General features: G+C 44.8%; 2 protein-coding genes across 2 annotated transcripts; one reads left to right on the top strand and one right to left on the bottom strand.

The window, feature by feature from the left end:
- The first annotated feature begins 1,007 nt into the window (after positions 1-1,007).
- LOC108937224 (retinal rod rhodopsin-sensitive cGMP 3',5'-cyclic phosphodiesterase subunit gamma) lies at positions 1,008-1,692 on the top strand. The gene is made up of 3 exons (XM_018757018.1): positions 1,008-1,162; positions 1,474-1,514; positions 1,616-1,692. Exons 1-3 carry the CDS (start codon positions 1,008-1,010, stop codon positions 1,690-1,692), a joined length of 273 nt encoding a protein of 90 aa, XP_018612534.1.
- A 2,228-nt stretch (positions 1,693-3,920) lies between these two features.
- On the bottom strand, positions 3,921-18,253 carry clcn7 (chloride channel 7). Its single transcript, XM_029254346.1, has 25 exons — positions 17,996-18,253; positions 16,274-16,348; positions 15,575-15,640; positions 15,282-15,347; positions 14,322-14,454; positions 14,115-14,224; positions 13,903-13,983; positions 13,561-13,623; positions 13,395-13,478; positions 13,218-13,311; positions 12,228-12,292; positions 12,025-12,141; positions 10,268-10,322; positions 10,115-10,175; positions 9,545-9,686; positions 9,354-9,447; positions 8,610-8,782; positions 8,345-8,396; positions 8,102-8,229; positions 7,717-7,802; positions 7,490-7,622; positions 7,297-7,356; positions 6,858-7,034; positions 6,422-6,502; positions 3,921-6,047 (listed from the first exon to the last, which is right to left on the bottom strand). Exons 1-25 carry the CDS (start codon positions 18,113-18,115, stop codon positions 5,961-5,963), a joined length of 2,403 nt encoding a protein of 800 aa, XP_029110179.1. The 5' UTR covers positions 18,116-18,253; the 3' UTR covers positions 3,921-5,960.
- Between the last annotated feature and the right edge of the window lie 2 nt (positions 18,254-18,255).

Here is an 18,255-nt window from a genome sequence, read left to right as displayed (position 1 = left end):
TCTTGAACTTAAACAGCTGGAATGAACACAGAGCTACAGTCGAGTGCTGTTGCAATATTGACGATGTTATTTAAAAATGTATGAACTTTCCGTGTTTAACTCCTAACAAAGAAGCACTGAAACACGGTGTTTGGGTTGCTGAAATATTCATTCGTTCAAGGCTCCGGTACGACACAACACTGAGAAGGAATGGTCTTTTAAAGTCGTCGCAGAAGAATCGGCCTGCTTCTCACCACCCCTAAAAACATTTAAATATCCATCCACACACACACACATTTTCAGAACCGCTTGTCCCTTACGGGGTCACGGGGAACCGGAGCCTACCCGGTAACACAGGGCGTAAGGCCAGAGGGGGAAGGGGACACACCCAGGACGGGACGCCAGTCCGTTGCAAGGCACCCCAAGCGGGACTTGAACCCCAGACCCACCGGAGAGCAGGACTGCGGTCCAACCCACTGCGCCACCGCACCCCTTTCCATCCATCCATCCATCAATTAATACTTCAGGCTAAAGAGCTTTTCAGGAAAACATAATTTTGGATGCAAAAGTTTACTTGTAGCATTTTTAAAAAGCCACATGTTTCACCACTTTATTCCCATCCAAATACAATAAAACTTACCCAGGATGCAGTAAGGGCCTTTTGTAGACACCGGGGGAAGAAACTGTGGGATCTGACAGGAAATCGGCCATTGAGATTATTGATCACAACGCAGCACGTTCCAATGTTACTGCACCTCATCCACATGTGGAGGATTCACAGGGGCCTGATTTGTGACCTCACATCGACGTCATGAAATTATCTTAACAGCAGAAAAGAAAATACACTGAAATTTAAAAAATGGTATGGTACCGAACACATTTGCTCTGGTTGCTGAGCTGAACACTGCTGAACATTGGCACAGTGTTACCTCCTAAGAATGAGCGTAACGGTTCTCGACCGGAGAACATATTAATGCAATCGACATGTTGAACCTGTGCTTTGCACTTTAGGAGGGTCTGACGAAGAGATGAACGCAGACAGCAGCAGCGGTCACAGCGACACACCGAGAACCCCAACTAGGGCAGTAGGTGGACCCATCACATCCAGGAGGGGCCCCCACAAGTTCAAGCAAAGGATGAGCAGGCAGTTCAAGAGCAAACCCCCAAAGAAGGGGCTCAAGGGGTATGTTCTGGAGCCTTCTTTGTTGACTTTTTTTGTATATTTATTCTTATTTTAATATCGTGCTCCATTTCTTCTTTTTCTTGCTGTGAAGTGCTTGGAGAAACCGCTTTTAAAGGTGTTATAATGAAACATAGTTTATTTACCCATTTACAGAGCTGGGTAATTTTACTGGAGCAGGTACCTTGCTCAAGGGTACCACAGCTGGAGGCTGGATTCAAACCTGCCACCTTTGAATCCAAAGGCAGCGCCACTGTGATTATACATTCTGGTCTGCAATGAAAATAATGTTAGATGATTTTTAAATTGCACAGATTCGGTGATGATATACCTGGAATGGAAGGGCTGGGAACTGGCAAGTACCGTGGCAGTGTGGTGCACACAGTGTATTTTCCCAAAGAGACAGGAGATGCTCACACTGACATTTCTCACTGCTCTTCACTGTCATACCTGCAGATATCACAGTGGTGTGCCCATGGGAGGCCTCCAGCCACCTGGAGCTGCACGAGCTGGCCCAGTCTGGCATCATCTGAACCCAGTAGCCAGGACCCCCATGACATGTGGCACTTTACTGCATACCTTGCTGTGTTCAGAGAACGAGCGCTCAAGTGGGACCTCTTCCTTAACAGCGCTTTGCTATGGGGAAGGGGCTGGTGCTTTACTGGACGCTGTCAAACACCTTCTCTTGGACCAATCACTGCTGAGAAGCTTTTGTCTGGAGCCAATGATGTTTGAACAAGCTGTTGGGTTATACCAGCCAAAAACTCAAGGAACGTTCTTGGAGTCATGATGAACCCATCCCACTTTACTGGTAGCTCACATTAGATCATGATTTTCCAAAAGCATTTTTTTTCTCACTTGACTCAAATTAAGAATGCTCTGTATGTGTTTACAGGGAGTCGAAGCAGGACTCGTCGTCTGGAAAGACCAGAGAGAAGATTACCATAGAGCTTACACAGATAAGAAGCCCCAGCTGATATGATACCAGTAAGCTGGCAAGCAGTAGGAGCTAATACCAATATTGACCTGTCAGGTCACATCACTGCTACAAATTGCTCTGGTTGCTGAGGTGCTCTCTGTGTCATATACATGCCTGTGGAAAAATGATGCTTGTTCTCATTGGACTAAACAATGTGTGACACACAAGAGAGAACATGACGAACACTGGAGAGCAGAAGTACTGTGTTTTTCCTTACCAGGAACTACCAGTTTGCTTCCGGTGATAACAATCGACCAGGGACAGTGACCGTAACGTTGACCTAAAAGATACACAACACCGTCAGCTTTACTCATCAAGGTGTAAGACCTCCTCCTCCAACATATAAAGGATTTTCATCCGAGAATTGATCACACCTGCTTAATGCAGCCAGACACCGTTTTGGAGTGATGTAGTACAGTGGCACGGCAGGTAACGCTGTAGTCTCCCAGAAGCCGGATGATGGGAGAGGATGCAGGTTCAATCCCTGCTTTGTTTGTGTGGAGTTTGTACATTCTTCCCATGACTGAATGGGATTCCTCTGGGTGCTCTAGGTTCCCGGTCAGAAGATGTGCTTCAAGTGAATTGGTGGCTCTAAATTATCCTCTGCTTGTGTGTGTGTTTGTGTGAGAGTGTTGTTCTGGTATATAGATTCACTGGAGGTAGTGTATCTAGCATTTGTAAGTTACTTTGGGTAAATAATTAAGTTGTATCATAGAATTTTACAAAGACTAGGGTCACATACTGAGCTGTGACGGGCATGCTGGTAGCAAAGAATCACTAAGATGCCGGCAAAAATACCACCAATGAAGTACTGAATCTCGTCGCTGCCGCCTGCTCACATGCACTTCACTTTGTACTGTTGCACTGTTCATTTTGGTCCATTATTTAATATTTTCTGTTTGAACCAGGTTGGGTGCCGGCGGGAAAGGCCTACCGGGATCTGTTTGTCATTGACCGTTAACATTTCTTTTAATAAAGTATAAGTACATGCAGTTGGTTGTCAAAAGTAAACACATTTATTGCAGTTTTTAAAAATCATTTTTGTAGTTTCTTTACTTACCATTCAGCAATTTAACATTGTTTATTGTGCTGGTTAGCCTGTTGAAAACCAAATGGACCGAACCATTCGGGGTATTTCTAGGTGGGAGTCCTTGGGCACAACCAACTTGACAGGGGTGATTTACTGTGTAATGGGATAAATGTTTTTATATATTGTAAGATGTGGATAGTTATAACAGGCCAATGTTTTGTATGTTTTTGTATTTATTTTGGGCATTATTTTTGGGGACTATGTACTTTGGAGTTAATTGTTGAGGCTGTTATGGTATAGCCAGAATGGCAGAGTTACTGCTACAAAGCTTGTATTTGGTCGGCTAGTTAGAAGACTCATCTGGACAGGCACTCACATAGCGAACAAGAGAGCTGTGTATTGCTGTTGGTGCAAGGGGTTTAAGCCCACGGCTCATAGGCCTTATTTTCTTTTGTAACCAAATGTTTATTTTTTGTATTTGTCTGGGGTTAAAGTGTTTTTGAGGCACATCTTTTTAAGTAAAGAAAAACATTTTTGGTCCAACCACTTCGGTTCTCCACTGTTGCTTCCATCCATCGTCCAATACTCTCACAACTAGAATCTAAATAATATGAACCATTAAGCATTTACTAGGATTTACAAACAAAATGTTCAGACTCTTCCTAAATTGAGGTACACAGAGAAAAAGGGGTTTTAGATTTTTCTAAATCAGATTGACAAGTCTTTACCTTAGAAACAACATGTCAAAATAGTTTGTGATCAACTTAACTTTATTAGTCACAAAAATATTTCTTCAGAAGGCTTTAATTCAATGAATGATAAAATCCAAAAGAATAAAAAAACTTGCAGATGTACATTCTGCCATTCTGCATTTATACAGGTGACAGATTGTAAAATTGTCAGGAAATCTGCATAACTAACGTGAAAAAATTTCAACCAACAACAAAACACACAACTTGGCAATTCACACAAATACCTTTTCAATAAAGTGGCATAATGGCAAACAGCAGAAATCAAACTTTATTTAACCCAAAAAAAAAAAAATCATGGAAGAAATGTAAGACCGGTAACAGTTAAAATAATGTCCAATACTCTGTTAAATGCTTAACAGCCAACTGTCATAAGTGTATCCTTGACAGCGATTCTTCCTCAATGCCAGACGTTCTTAATCACAGTGCATGATAACATAAAAACTAATTTAATGTGGAACATAAATTTAAAATGAAATATTTTATATGTGACACTATTAAAACTTGCTCTTAATTTTACACAAATCATTTCAACATATTACATGAAGTCAGTTATCGCTACTCTCACCTTTATTTTGCCAGTGTGCAAAATTAAACAATGAAATCAACTTCCAGTGCATATAAGGTTCTACATTGTGATAAACTTGAGGACACCTAATTATCAGGTTCTACACACTATAATGGTTCAGTTCAATAGAAGGCACCAGCAGTGTAAACAGGTTAACACTTAGCACTTTGAAACTGCTGTTACCACAGACAGCCAGGATGGGCAAGGTCTGGGAGGTGAGATTCACACAACATGTCCTGGAGCATCACAGCTCAGTATGCAAAAGAGCAAAAAATAAAGTTATATTCATACACACATACATATGTATGTATATATTCAAGAACTAAGAATCACTAGAGTTATGAAGGATCAACCTCACTGGTTGATAGAAAGGCCTTTCACATTTTGAGCCAAGATGTGAACACGCTCCACAGGTTGCATTGCTTTAGCTGAGAGAAGGTCTTTTGCTGACAAATATTCATATTTGTGTGCGAGCACCTAAAGCAAACCTCTCTGTGTACAAGTTGGGGTGTGATGTTTACACAAGCGAGGGGGGATGGGAAGTATGTGGTACCAAACATGACAAATGTAACCAAATGACACAGAGATATTACAATACAGCAGCTAATCAATAATGTTTTATCTGTATTAAATATATAATTGATAAGAAAGTGCTACTTGAGAGTAAAAACAGTCAGGATATGAAATGCACATGAACATGAAAATTAACAAAAGTCAGTGACCCATTTTGAAGGGCTGAATAAGCCTCACAACACACACTCAGTGACAGAGGAAGGAGTGACAGACACAGACACTTCCTGCTGCACTGATACCAGTACCCCAGTAATGGAGAACTGAAACGAGACGTCACAAGTGCGCATCTTGATACACAGGAACACATGACAAATAATCGCATTTAACATTTTACATCAGGTCAGACCAGCAGGGAGTGCTAGTGTTGCCAAGAACCAACAAGGTGGACTTTGGAAAGAGCTGAAGGAACAACGGCAGAGCAGCACTTTTGAGATCAGCCGTTTCCAAAATCCAACTCTCAGCTCACGGATTATTAATATGTTGCTTGAAAACATCGACGGCGCGCTTCCATGGAAACCTTGATTGGCCGGGGCTCGCGCTACCCTCATTGACCCGTTTCTTCCCTCTAATGAAGTTTTTGCACGGGAAGAGAGCTCACGTGTAATTTGTGAAACTCGCACAATCATGCACACACAGTCACAGTTTAATACACTAACACACGAACCAGTGTGAATTAAAATGACTAACTATGTGCAAAAACAAAGGGGCAGGACCTACAAAACAGGGGGGTGATGCTAGCTTCAAAAGAACAGACCCAAGATAATGCTGAGGGAGGAGGCTGCGGTTGATTTCTCAGTCGTTTGGTGCCTTTCATAACACAGAAACGGTGCCAGGAGGGTGGCACACCATCCGTGGTGGGGCAGTGGGTGACCAGAAAGGTCTGTGGCCTGTGCAGCAACGTGTCACGTCTGAGCCAGCTGCAGCTCCTCCAGGCCGTGCTTGCCCAGGTGGTACCGGGCCAGGTCCTTTCTCGTCACGAGACCCACCACCTGAGCAGCAGCACATGCTACGGTGGTTATCAGCTCAAATCTCATTTTCTACTGTTCGTCAAAGCCCTGAACCACATGAAGTATAACATCCAGATATACACAAAATTTCTAGACAGTAGACAAATGTTACTGATACTCAGATATACAAATACATACAGTGAAACAGCAACAAATGCATAAACAGTTAAATACACAAAGACATATATAGAAAAATATATAGTATATAGATTGATTATTAAGATGTAGACAGACAGGTACTCAGATACATCAGCTTACTTCTGGTACAGATGTGGTTCCCCAACTAAGGTTTCAGTTTCACAAAGAGAACCTCCAACAGATATAAAGTGCTGATTGGACAACTGGCGAAGACTCACCCTGTTCTCACTGTCCACCACAACGAGGTGTCGTAGACCCAGAGCGCGGAACAGCTTAAAGACCCGCGGAAGAGATGTCTCCTGCAGCACATGCCAGCAGCAAACAGCCAGGGGTGAAAGCAATGAACAAAATTAAAAGGGACACAAACAAATGTTCTGGGAAAACTAGAACGGGTGGTGAACATCGTCTACAGCAACCTGATTTTACTTGTGATTATTGCTTGCTACAGGAAACTGGAAATATAGCCAAGTTTGTTTCTGCTGGGCATATGATGAAGGAAGTCTAAATGAGGTCTGCTTGTTTCTCTTCTGAAGTTCACAAGTCGAGAATGTGGTGAAGTGGTTCAGAAACAAAGCTTTGAAACATTTCAGAGTTTAGCTGAGCTGAACAACTCCATGGCGACGGTATGTGCGCCATGAGGCCTGCTTTCCATACCTGAGTGACGGTGTAGGGCGTAGGGTTCATGAACTCAGTCAGGTCCATCATGCACTCGCGCTCATCCTGGGACACATGGATTGACTGGATTGGGGGGAAGCGGGGGTACGCATCGCGGAAGTCCTTTAGCTGCAACTTGCGCTGGTTGAGACGAGATCGGGTCCTCTCGACAAACACCTGCAAAGGTCAGGAGATGTAGGGTCTCAGTTGAATTGTCATACATGAGGGACACTCCCAATTGGTCAAATCAACTATTTACATAACTGCAAGCATCCTCATTGGTTACAGTGTGAGCGAGCTTTGTCCTCATTGCTTAGTTCAAAGGAACCAAATACCAATAGATAAAATGACATCCTTACAAAATGCATACAAGTGGGACTTGTTTGGGCCGCCAATTTTCAGTAAGAACACCCAGTCTGATTTGTTCTTGACCTCTTACCTTATGTTTCAGGAGCACAATAAGCTGAGAGCGCAGGATTAATCCGCAGATTTTGCCAGGCTAAGGCAGGGAGAGGAATGAAATGCAGATTAGTGGTGTTACGGCAACATATCATGTGATCTTGTGAAAAGTAAAAGGGAAATATAAACAATTGCGCCAATGGAAGGACTCTACGGCACTTGGGGTTAAGTACCTCATCGTCATCCATCACCCTAGTGACCACTGGGAAGCCGTTGTGATTGGTAGAGGTGTTGCTGAGAACATCCACGATAGTGCCCACCTTCTCGACCCTGTTGAAGCACGTTACTGGAGAGCTCATCACCTCCCTGGGGAACACAGAAAGAAGCCATGAGCTGGTCTCCCTCAGCTGGGGTCGTGTCAGGGCAGAGGGATAGTGGCAATGGCGGGGGAGTGGAGTACCTGGCAGTGAGTGCGTGGGATGTAGCTGGGGCCTCCCAGTGCAGGAAGGGCACACTCTGCAACTTGATGTGGATATCATACAGGCCCTGTTGGGGATGACATCTGCCATTAACAGCAACACCACATCACTTTCCTCACTTGTGCCAATTTTGCAGCTCTCCTAAATGAGGATTGCAGAAGGGGAACTAGTCTTCCCAGAAGTTTTGACTAAGGCGCTGGATGTTTCCACCAGAAGAACAGCTACAGGATTAACAGGCTTTCAAATCTCGAGACAGGAAAATAAGATCAGTTACTGAAAGAACCTTTAGACCCATCAAGCAATCACTATAAATGACCTTAAGTCAGGAAAAAGAAAAAAAAAAAAAGTTAACACCACCAAACCCACCTCCACAAAGTAGTCGCCCACAATCTTGGCTGTCATCAGCACCAGCATAATGGGAAATCCATAGGTGACATTGCCTGTGGCTTCAACCAGGATGACGGTCAGGCTGAGGGTCATCCGGACAATTCCGCCTGAGGAAGGAGGGGCTTGTCAAGCAACCTGATTGATGACTGATTTTACTGAGGATATTGGTGCAATATCGCAGTGCTTCGAGGTGTCATGGTACTCAGTATATGATATACTCACCAAGCTGAGCAGCCGCTCCAATCAAGGCATACTTGCCAGGATCTGCCCAAATCTGGTGCACAATAAACGAGTGAGAAATAAGTCACGTCAAATTGATCTTTGGCACATCCCAAAGCATCAGGCAAGTCAATAAAAAAACTGACTGAATTATGTGTTGACTTCTGTCCATCAGACAGAAGAATCAAACTGAGAAGTTCCCGAACACCACTCTAGCACATGCTGCTACGGAAACTCTGCGTGGAGGACTGTTCCCCTATGCACTTACAGAGCCATACGGGGTGATGTGCGCAAGCATAATGCCAAAGAGTCGCCCCCAGGCGGCGCCAATCAGAAGCGAGGGAATAAAGACCCCAGCGGACACGGTCAGCCCATATGTCCAGCACGCCAGGAAGAAGTAAGTGAGTGTGAACACTCCCAGTGTCGGGGGGTTGTAGGAGCCTGGCAGATAGGGGAACACGAAAGAAGGCAGAAGTGAGGTGAGGCATTAGCGCCCCAGTCAGCTGATGCTGATGCAGTAGCTCTTCTGTCCACGAGAGGGCAAACTAAAAGTTGAGCACACTTCTTTTCAATTCCGCGTTTGTTAGAGTACTTAAACATGCCAGTATGAAAGCAGAATGATTTGTGCTTATCCTAATCCTTTGGATGAGAACGCATCCCTCCTCAAGGCTCCAGTTAGCGCTGGAATAGGAAACAAGTGGGAGGGCTGTGTTATCGATCTGGAAAAAGAATCAGCACACCCTGGCCGAAGACAAGGGCTTGACAGGACGGAGGAGGCTCAAGTATCTGAGCACTCTAACAGCTGCCCCACATCCCGCCCCCCAAGCTCCAACATGGGGGATGTGTTTGGCACCCAGACGAGAGGCTCTTTGACGCTATTCACAGATAATGCGGTGGAAAATCTTTACAGGTTCCCTGGTCCTGACAGGAAGTACCTTGGCTCCTCCAGGTCAGCGGTCAACAAGCGTGACTGTATCAGGAACACCAGAGGCTTTTAACACTGGCTACGTACCTGGGGGGTTGTGGAACAGGCTGCGGACACTGCGCTCTGGTGTGTTGAAAAATGCTGTGGCCATCGAGTTGTACTCGCCATCTGCACAGAACAGCTGCAGAGTGGGACAAACGTATGAACGCTGTGACTGGAAACATACAACTGAAATAACAAAAGGCGAAAGGCACAACTGGACATGACGATATGCTCACCTGCAGGGGATAGTTTTCTGCCTGATCTTCACCAAGGGGCTGGCAGTCATCGGAAAAGTAGATCATGGCAAAGGAGACTGTGGCGGTCACTGCAGCAACCAGCATGGCTTCCATCACCTGTAAGCAGGGCCGGTGAATATACCTGGTGGAGGAGAAGCGGGCCGGATGGTTACAGTCAAGTCCCTTTAAGTGTCGTATTGTTGAACCCTTGAGGGCTTACACTACTGCCTCAAACATTGGGAGGTATATTGTTTGACTTTGGGCAGAAGAGCTTTATGATGAACCACTTAAGGCCATTTCGGGTTTCGTAAGCGGACCTTGGGCGGTCATCAGTTGGGCTATGGCAGGAGACTTATCTGAGGTAATCCAGTGGCCCTTATGATTTCAGCACAGAAATGACAGGGGGATCAGGGGATTAAGGCCCGCCTGGCTACGCCTCAAATTCCTGAGCTCGATGGAAAAGCCCAAATTGGAAATCCCTTTACAGCATTCAGAAGTTTGAGAAGGAAGCTGACGGACACGTTTCACTGGTGATTGACAAAGTGACAAAGAGAAATGGTGCAGACATACCTGATCCTGAAGATGGTGAGCCAGTAGTTGAGCACATTAAACAAGGCTCCAAGAAGGCCACCTGGTTAGAGGGGAGTATGAGAGCATTAGCAGAAAGCTGGGATGCGTTTCTATCAGAATGGTGTCCAATTTGGAGAAGGTGCACATCCTCACCCAGCGCTCCCATGCATATGAAGAGGGGGATCTCGTACAGGTTGTACTCCACACTCTGAGAAAACGGGAACAGCAATCAGTATCACGCGTTCATTTAGCAAACCTTTCTTGGAGGCTTGAAGAGATTCACCAGCTGAGAGAGACAGAGGGAACTCATTCTACCAGGCCCAGACTAAATCTCCCAACTTCTATAAGTGCGAGCAGTAAGAAGCAGGAGAAATGTGGTGAAATACACCTACTATTAACTAGCAGTAAGCATCCAGTTTATTTACAACAATTTTGTGCCAATCTGAGTAATGAACAATAACTGTCTGTGCTCTTACTTGCATCAGGAAAAAGTAATACAGAGTTATATGTTAATGGCACCAAAAGGGTCCCTACGGTCTAAGTTGCATTCCAACTACGTTGGTACCACGACGCACATTTATATCCACAAGTTAAAAACCTGCATTTAGTTCAACTACCAACATTTTTATTGCCTTTTTTAATTAAAGAAAATTTTTTAAAAGCATTTTATTTACACAAAGACATCCAACTAAAATGTCATTATAGATATAATAAATTAAAACCCTAAAACATACTGGCAAATTATTGAAAATTAACCCCCCCCCAAGACCAAAAGCAGCCTTGTCAGTGTGACTGCTGAGAACCAAAGCCTTAAGGAATTTCTAAGTTAGGAGCATGACTCGAATCTTCGATGAGCACCAAGTTTCCAGCATCAGTTGTCACCCCCCGAGGGCAACGAATACAGTGCGGGAAAAAAATCATGTGACAAAAAAAGAAAGACAAAAATACCAGTGTCTTGCAGCTCACGTACAAGTTTTACTGGAAATGTTCCAAATCCGCAAAAAAAAAAAAAAAAGGTCCTGTGTCCAGCACGTGATTAACAAGCTGCTTGACCATAGTCCTCATATGACCATAATGAGATATCTCACTGAAGCTCCAAATGGGACACTAAGTGGTCGTAGATATTTTTCACGACACCGATTCATCTGATCATTTCAACAATGATCACAGAAAATGGAAACATTTAGGTTTTAGAGGTCTTCTGGCAAAAACGCACTGGCATCGGTTGCTTCTCTAGTGTTCTTTGTAACACTTTTTCTAGAAACTAGAAAGCCCTCTAACTGCTCCTGAAGTCCTTCATATTCAGTAGAGGACACTGCTCCCATCAGAAAGCAACACAAGATGCCAGGACACCACAACAAATCTCTATCTCTCACTCACACAGTGGACATAACATTTTTTTTTTTTTTTTTTTATACATTTATTCATTCAGCTGACGCTTTTCTCCAAAGCCACAATCTACTTACAACTACTTACCCATTTATACAACTGGGTAATTTCACTGGAGCAATTTAGGGTAAGTACTTGCTCAAGCGTACTACAGCCAGAGGTGAGGTTTGAACCTGCGACCTTTGGATCCAAAGACAGCAGCTCTAACTGGCACACTATCAGATTTTTAAAAATCCCTTTGACTACAAGCTAACTGCCCATGATAATCACACTTCTGTTGACGACATCTTTCTCCTGAAGCGCACAGGTGTCGAAGCGCACTGTCGAGGGCCGATGGAAAAGTAGAAGATGTTGAGTTTAAAATAGACCCCTTCATCACATTATCCATGTCACATTCAAATCTAGGAAGTTGAACTGCAGAAAATTGTTGGGAACCAATAAAATCTAAATAATTAAAAGCAGTACTCCTTATAAACGGTTGAGCACATCCCCTGCAGGTGGAGAAAAGCAGGGGAGCTTACATCACTGTCGAAGCGTCCAAAGTTGATGAGACCAGGGTTAGAAAGTTCTCCAGTCTTATTGTGATAGATGCTCAGGAAGAAGTTCAGCGTGAAGGTCGAGATCATGGATGCGAAGAACTGGAGGAAGAGAGATATTGGAGCTGACACATCTGAGGGAAACACGGGCGACATCACGCCACGTGCACCAAACCCCTGCTGCTCACTATTCTCCACGTCAGCATCTGGTTCCAGAAGGATGCTCCCTCTTCCAAGCTGAAGAGGACACCACCTGACAGGAAAACAAACATTTGATTCTTTGACCAACTGCAAAAGCTTCTTAATCAGTCACAGGTGAGAGGTCAACGGGGCATCGCCACATTCTGCAGACACACCTAGGTACATCGCTTTGACGAACTGGTGTAGGAAAAGGGAATTGAGTAATTTCTGGGGTGCTTCCCACAAGGGTATCGCCATTTGGGTTCCCCCCCCAAAGACCTCTGATCGTTACAATATATAATCGAGGTGGGCAGCCACTTGTTTCCTGGCTATTCCAGTCAACCATAGACATGGCTGCACTATTCTGAAAGAATTTAGCGGAAATTTCGTTAAAGAACTCCAGTGATATTCAAATGTACAGATTACGCCTGAACCATTTACTTAAAAATTATTACATCCATATTAGTAATGATATTTAGTGTGATGAAAACTGCCAATTCTGGTTATATTTTATATTTTACATTACAGTTGTATTGCATTACAGATATACAACATGGTTATGCATCATGCTGTAATGTTGTGGCTCAGATGACATACTAAGAGAAAGCGAAAAAAGTAAAATGGACGAAAAAGGTTTACTATTGTGACTCAGAGTCAAGCATGTAGCCAGTAGAAATTAACACTAGAAGAGTTTAATAAAACAAACGTTCTTTGATCTAAATAATTAAATGCCCGTACCGAGATTTCCTAAAGTTTTTAATAATCTATAGGTCAAACAGTATCGGTATGAAACACTAGACAGTGTGAGATAGATAGATATATATATATATCTAAGTGTGCACACACACACACTTTAAAAATAAAAAAATAAAAAACTCATTTAATCAAACAGAACAGATCCAGGGGTGTGACCTCACAAACAACAATATTAGAATTAACTTTCTCCATATTGTTCACACACTTCTCTCAGACATCCCTGGTAGGACTGCGGTCCTTACCAACAGGAGCTCCGAAGGCAGCGGACACTCCGGCAGCTGCTCCTGCTGACACAAAATCCCTCTTCTCTGTGTCCCGCCGGAAATACTCAAAAATCTGTTGAGACAGAGGGGTCAGACTGCCAACGTCCACCAAGGAGGACATCAGACCATTTGAAAGAGCATGATGCAACAGCTCACCTTGAAGTCCTTCTTCAGAGAGGTGCTCCTTCCCTGCGAGACGCCGGCAGCCACCACGGCCCCCGAGTGGATCATGGGTCCTTCCTGGGGTGGCATCGGGAGAAGAGTTTCAACAGAACCGCAGTGATGCGGTGGAGGTGATGCATTCTTCACGATGGATACCTACCTTTCCTACAGCCAGGCCACCTGCCACCGAGCAGATCACACCACACACCTTTACCACGAGGGTCTAAACATGGAAAAAGGAAAACACATATTAAGCTCAGTGTTGGGCAGCTGAATATCTGCTTGACATAGTGGCCCACACTTTTAGCTTCTTGGAGCTCAAACTGTCTCCTGAGCTCTTCTTGACACACCCATCTTTTGGAAAATTGTCCAACTGAATTTGGGAGAGCGCTGTAGATGGGATACAAACTGAACACCGACCCAAACTGAACGCATTCACAAAGATTCTCTTGATTGTCGAACATCTGTATTGGGCAGACAGATAAATGAGGATTCGTGTTACCTTAAGGCGGACCACACGGGGTATTTTCACTCCATTCAGGTAGCACTTGATCTGGGGGATTCCACTGCCGGCTGCAATGGGCTGAGGGGCAGAGTGAGTTCCATCAATGCCCGCTGAGGAGAACATCCTCAGGTTCATATGAAGGAAGACATGTGGAAGGGCAGAACTAGCCACCCACATGGTTCAAGCCCCAAGGTTCAGACTGGCCTTACCTCAAAGAAAGCCACTATGATAGCACCCATCATGACAATAACGGAGTTCAGGAATGCCCACAAGATGAGCGAGATGGAGAGACCTCCCGCTTCGGTGAACTTCTCGATATCTGAACATTAGCAGGAGGTTATGGAGAATCCATGTAGCGTTGACCGTAGCAGCCTGGGAACGGTGTGGATCACAGACCTCAGCTACAGAAAGGATACTCTCCTTGATGACTTTGTACTTGAGTCCAGCGAGGTTCTCTACCACAATGTCGATGAAGCAAGCAATGAGGCCTGTGAGGATGCCAATGAGCGCACACACCACCCAGCGGCTGATCTCCAGGCATCTGAAGCCCTAAGACCAACCAGTGAGAAAGCCAGAGCTTGTCCATTTGGGGTAATTACACCCAACCAGCCATCTCATGATGCAGCTTAACCGTTCATAATATGAGGAGCTGGTGGGGTTATAAAATTTCAAAGTTACATTTTCCAGCTTATTTTTATTGCATGTTCAAGTCTTTTCTTATTGTACCTTATCAAATCCGGCTCACCGCGACCCCGTATGGGACAAGCGGTTCAGAAAATGTGTGTGTGTATTTTCCCTGCACTTTGCTATTTTCCAAAAACTGTGTGTAATAGAGAACAACAAGTCAACAAATGGCAGTAAAGAGCACCCAAATGGAGCAGCAGTGTGAGAAACCACCTTAATTCAACTAACTCCCAGTGTTTAGAGCTAGTGTCCGGTGTTCCTGCGTTTTGGTGATCAAAAATAAGGTGAGGAATGTTGCACGTGTTTATGGAGTCAATTGGTCAAACAACTGACACTGAAGTTTTTGCAGATGTACTTCTATTATAAATAATTTTAGTGTTGATACAGCTAACAGGTAATTAAAATAAATAAAAATTGTTTAAGTATTTATTACAGCGATATCGAAGATATTTACGGAACATAACCCATAAATGAATCGAGGGGCGCCCGTATTATGCAACCTTTATTAACTGTGAATTTGGTAAAATAAACTTTTGAGTTACAGACAGACTTCCAGCCCATATTGCATTCGTAAGCCGAGGACCCGGTGACACAGCAGCAGCGTACCAGCTTGTCTGCGGTGTGACTGAAAATGATTTTTGCCCATTGCCCTCCACATGGACAGACAGAACGACAAACAACAAACCACTGACCATGTAGCTCATGCGCCTCTCCTCCTCGAGGAACAGCTGATTTTCGCTGTTGTCATAATCGAGGCTCTGAAACACATTGGAAACACGGTGCGTTCAGTAGAGAACCCAGCTTTGGGGGCTGCAGACTGTACCCCCATACAAAAACCTGCCACACGCTGGGGACAAATGCCGACAACCACCGCAAACTGACACTCAGCAGCTCTGATTTTAATGAACTGCAGATTGAGAGATATCAAATTATTTATTCTGTAATTATTAATTTTTAGTTAACATTACTTTTTTTATTTGGTTACCTCATACTTGAGTGAAAGAAGCTTCTCGTTGTGAGGGATTTCCTTTGGTCGACTAATGGCTGACTCCTGCACACAGGGAGAGAGAATGAAGGGTATAATTTCATAACTGGCCTAACTGGAAGTATACAGAGTTGTTACTGTATGCATGCGCACACACAAACAAACAGCTGTAGATCTATGGTTGCTTTGTTGAGAAAACCCACATACACTGTGTGAAGTTAGCTTAAAAAAACGGCTGTTCCATAAAGCACCCAGGGGTCAGGAAAGGACGAAGGCCAGACAGCTCGGTCACATGCCCTCAATCCAATACCATACCGCTGAAGGGCAAGACCCTGCCAGAGACGTTCCGCAAAAGGCACGGGGGAAAAAAAATAATTTTCGCAATCTAATTTTCCGTCTCTTGCATAAAAAAAAAAGCAACATAGAAGGCAGCGGCACTGACTGAAAACAGGAGTGCGTGTCCGCAGCGGGAGGAATGAGTCAACGCTTCATTGAAGCACGCACGCACCCTGTGGGGCTTACTTCCTCTCTGAGGCCGAGGGCCAAGACGGCCGGGACAATTACAGCATCGTAAGGGCTTGCGGCTCCGGGAAGGTTAGCGTGTGCTGTGAATGAGTACCACTGTGAGAATGAGGACTAGGAGGTACCTAGACAGTGCAAGGAAAGGGGAGGTGGGAGAGCAACCGCGGCGTGAATTACCTCCTCTGGAGCGGGGTCTTCTTCCAGGTCCACTGTGCTCAGCCTCCCAATCTGAAATATGCCGCTCCCGGAAAACTGTAGTTCGGAAACGATTGACAGTTATTATACAGTAAAAATGGGACCCGATCGACCACCTACCCGGAACTCAGCAATCACTCATCCTCTAACTGCCTGAAGGTTCTGCTCATGAGAGATCCAAAATCCTCGGATCTCAATTTTGGCTCCGATGTAACGGAATGAACGCCATCTGTTTCTCAGAGGACCTGAATCCCTCCCGACATCAAGAAGGGTCTCAAAGCCATCTCTTTCAGATCCATTTCTCTCACGATCTCCTGACAACTGTACAAACGAGTCAACGCCATGTCTTATGATCACCTGCGTATTTAGTAACGTTCAAAATGTTATTGTCTGTGACATAAAACTTGGCCAAAGTTTCACTTTTTATGGTACACTAAGTTACTTGTTAATCTGACACTTTTCTCCAAAGGGATTTACCGTGTTAGCGTCGTACAGTAAGCTGCTTAAAGTTATTTACCTATTTAGACAGAAGGGTAATTTTTACTTTATCAATTCAGGGTAGGCACCTCAATCAAGGGGTAATATAGGAGGGGGTGGGATTCGAGCCCACGTCGATTGCAAGATGACAGCTCTAACCACTATGCCACCTGCTGGCACAGACTATTAACGCACTCTCACTAGGTTCTACTGGCAAACAGAGAGCAACCTGCTTAGGTGCGAAATACTGCGGTATCGCTATTTACCGAGATCACAATTAGTACAAACGGAGTGTAAATGCCTGGAAACGACCGATTCAAAGGCCGTTACGATTTTGAAAAGTTGCATATTTAAGTGGATTTATTTAATGTAATCTGTTGCCGACAAGCAGAAAGACAAGATGTGCGTTGACTTATTATTTCCCGGACCGCGGTAACCGCCGGTCAGACTGCTGAGGGAGGGAGGGGCAGGCACAAGGTCCCCGGAGGTTACCTTACGTTCGACCGCCTACGAGGACCCGCGGAACATCTCCGTCATAGAACGCATCCTTGCCTGCTTCCAGGGTCGGGACTGAAAATCCCAGAACCCCAGAGGACTTAAAGGAGGGCCGGGTCGAGAAACCATCCATGGCGACACACCGGCTGCTGCTGCTCAGGTCATATCATCATATATAGCAGTAGAGACAAGTGCATCTGACTGTTTTCCCACCAAGTAACAACAGACAAACCTCCATGTGTGATGTGGTCACTTCATTTTCCAGTTCCCCATATGACAAATAAAAAAAAAAAATGCAATTTTACCAAAAACCCACAACATACAGCTAGGGGAACAGAAACTACAGCGACAGACACAGAGTCAGAGAGACAGTTATTATTATTACATGCCATGGGAGGTTACAATAGTGGTAGTACACAAGCGGTGCAGCAGTCATCATGACATGGGGCTGGGTGTTGGTTCGAGTCCAACCTCATTGACTGATTGATTCATTTCATTATATATCATGATATACTATCATACCGCTTTGTGAACAGAATTGAATTCTGCCACTGCTGTGTGTGGTGCCCCTGTGACCGTTACTAACCCTGCAAAATAAGAACGGAGTCGAACACAGGACTGGAGTGAGCTGAGTCACTACTACCCACGAACCAATGAAACAAACCAGGCAAGGGGGAAAAAAATAAAAAAAAAAGGCTGCGACCCAGTCGAATCGACGTCCCCGGCCGTTACCTGTCGACTGTATGATCTCGCCGCTCCTCCGGCGCCGTTCAGCAGCGGCGTCCCCTCCCCTGCTGGAGCCGGCTCGTCCCCGCGACTCGACCACGACACTTTCTTCGTGATGTTGGCCATGGCGGCGCGCGGCAGCTCACGCCGGGTCCGCACTTTTTGACCTGTCGACAAGTGGCTCTTCGGCGGCAGCGGCGGCGGCGGGCTGCTCCCCGTGCGCCCGTTCCGAGAGCACACGGTCGATCATGTGACTATGACATCAC

This window comes from Scleropages formosus, chromosome 8 (assembly GCF_900964775.1).
Source record: "Scleropages formosus chromosome 8, fSclFor1.1, whole genome shotgun sequence".
Classification (NCBI taxonomy): domain Eukaryota; kingdom Metazoa; phylum Chordata; class Actinopteri; order Osteoglossiformes; family Osteoglossidae; genus Scleropages; species Scleropages formosus.
The sequence above is the reverse complement of the archived record's forward strand: the minus strand, read 5'-3'. Positions and strand labels throughout refer to the sequence as shown.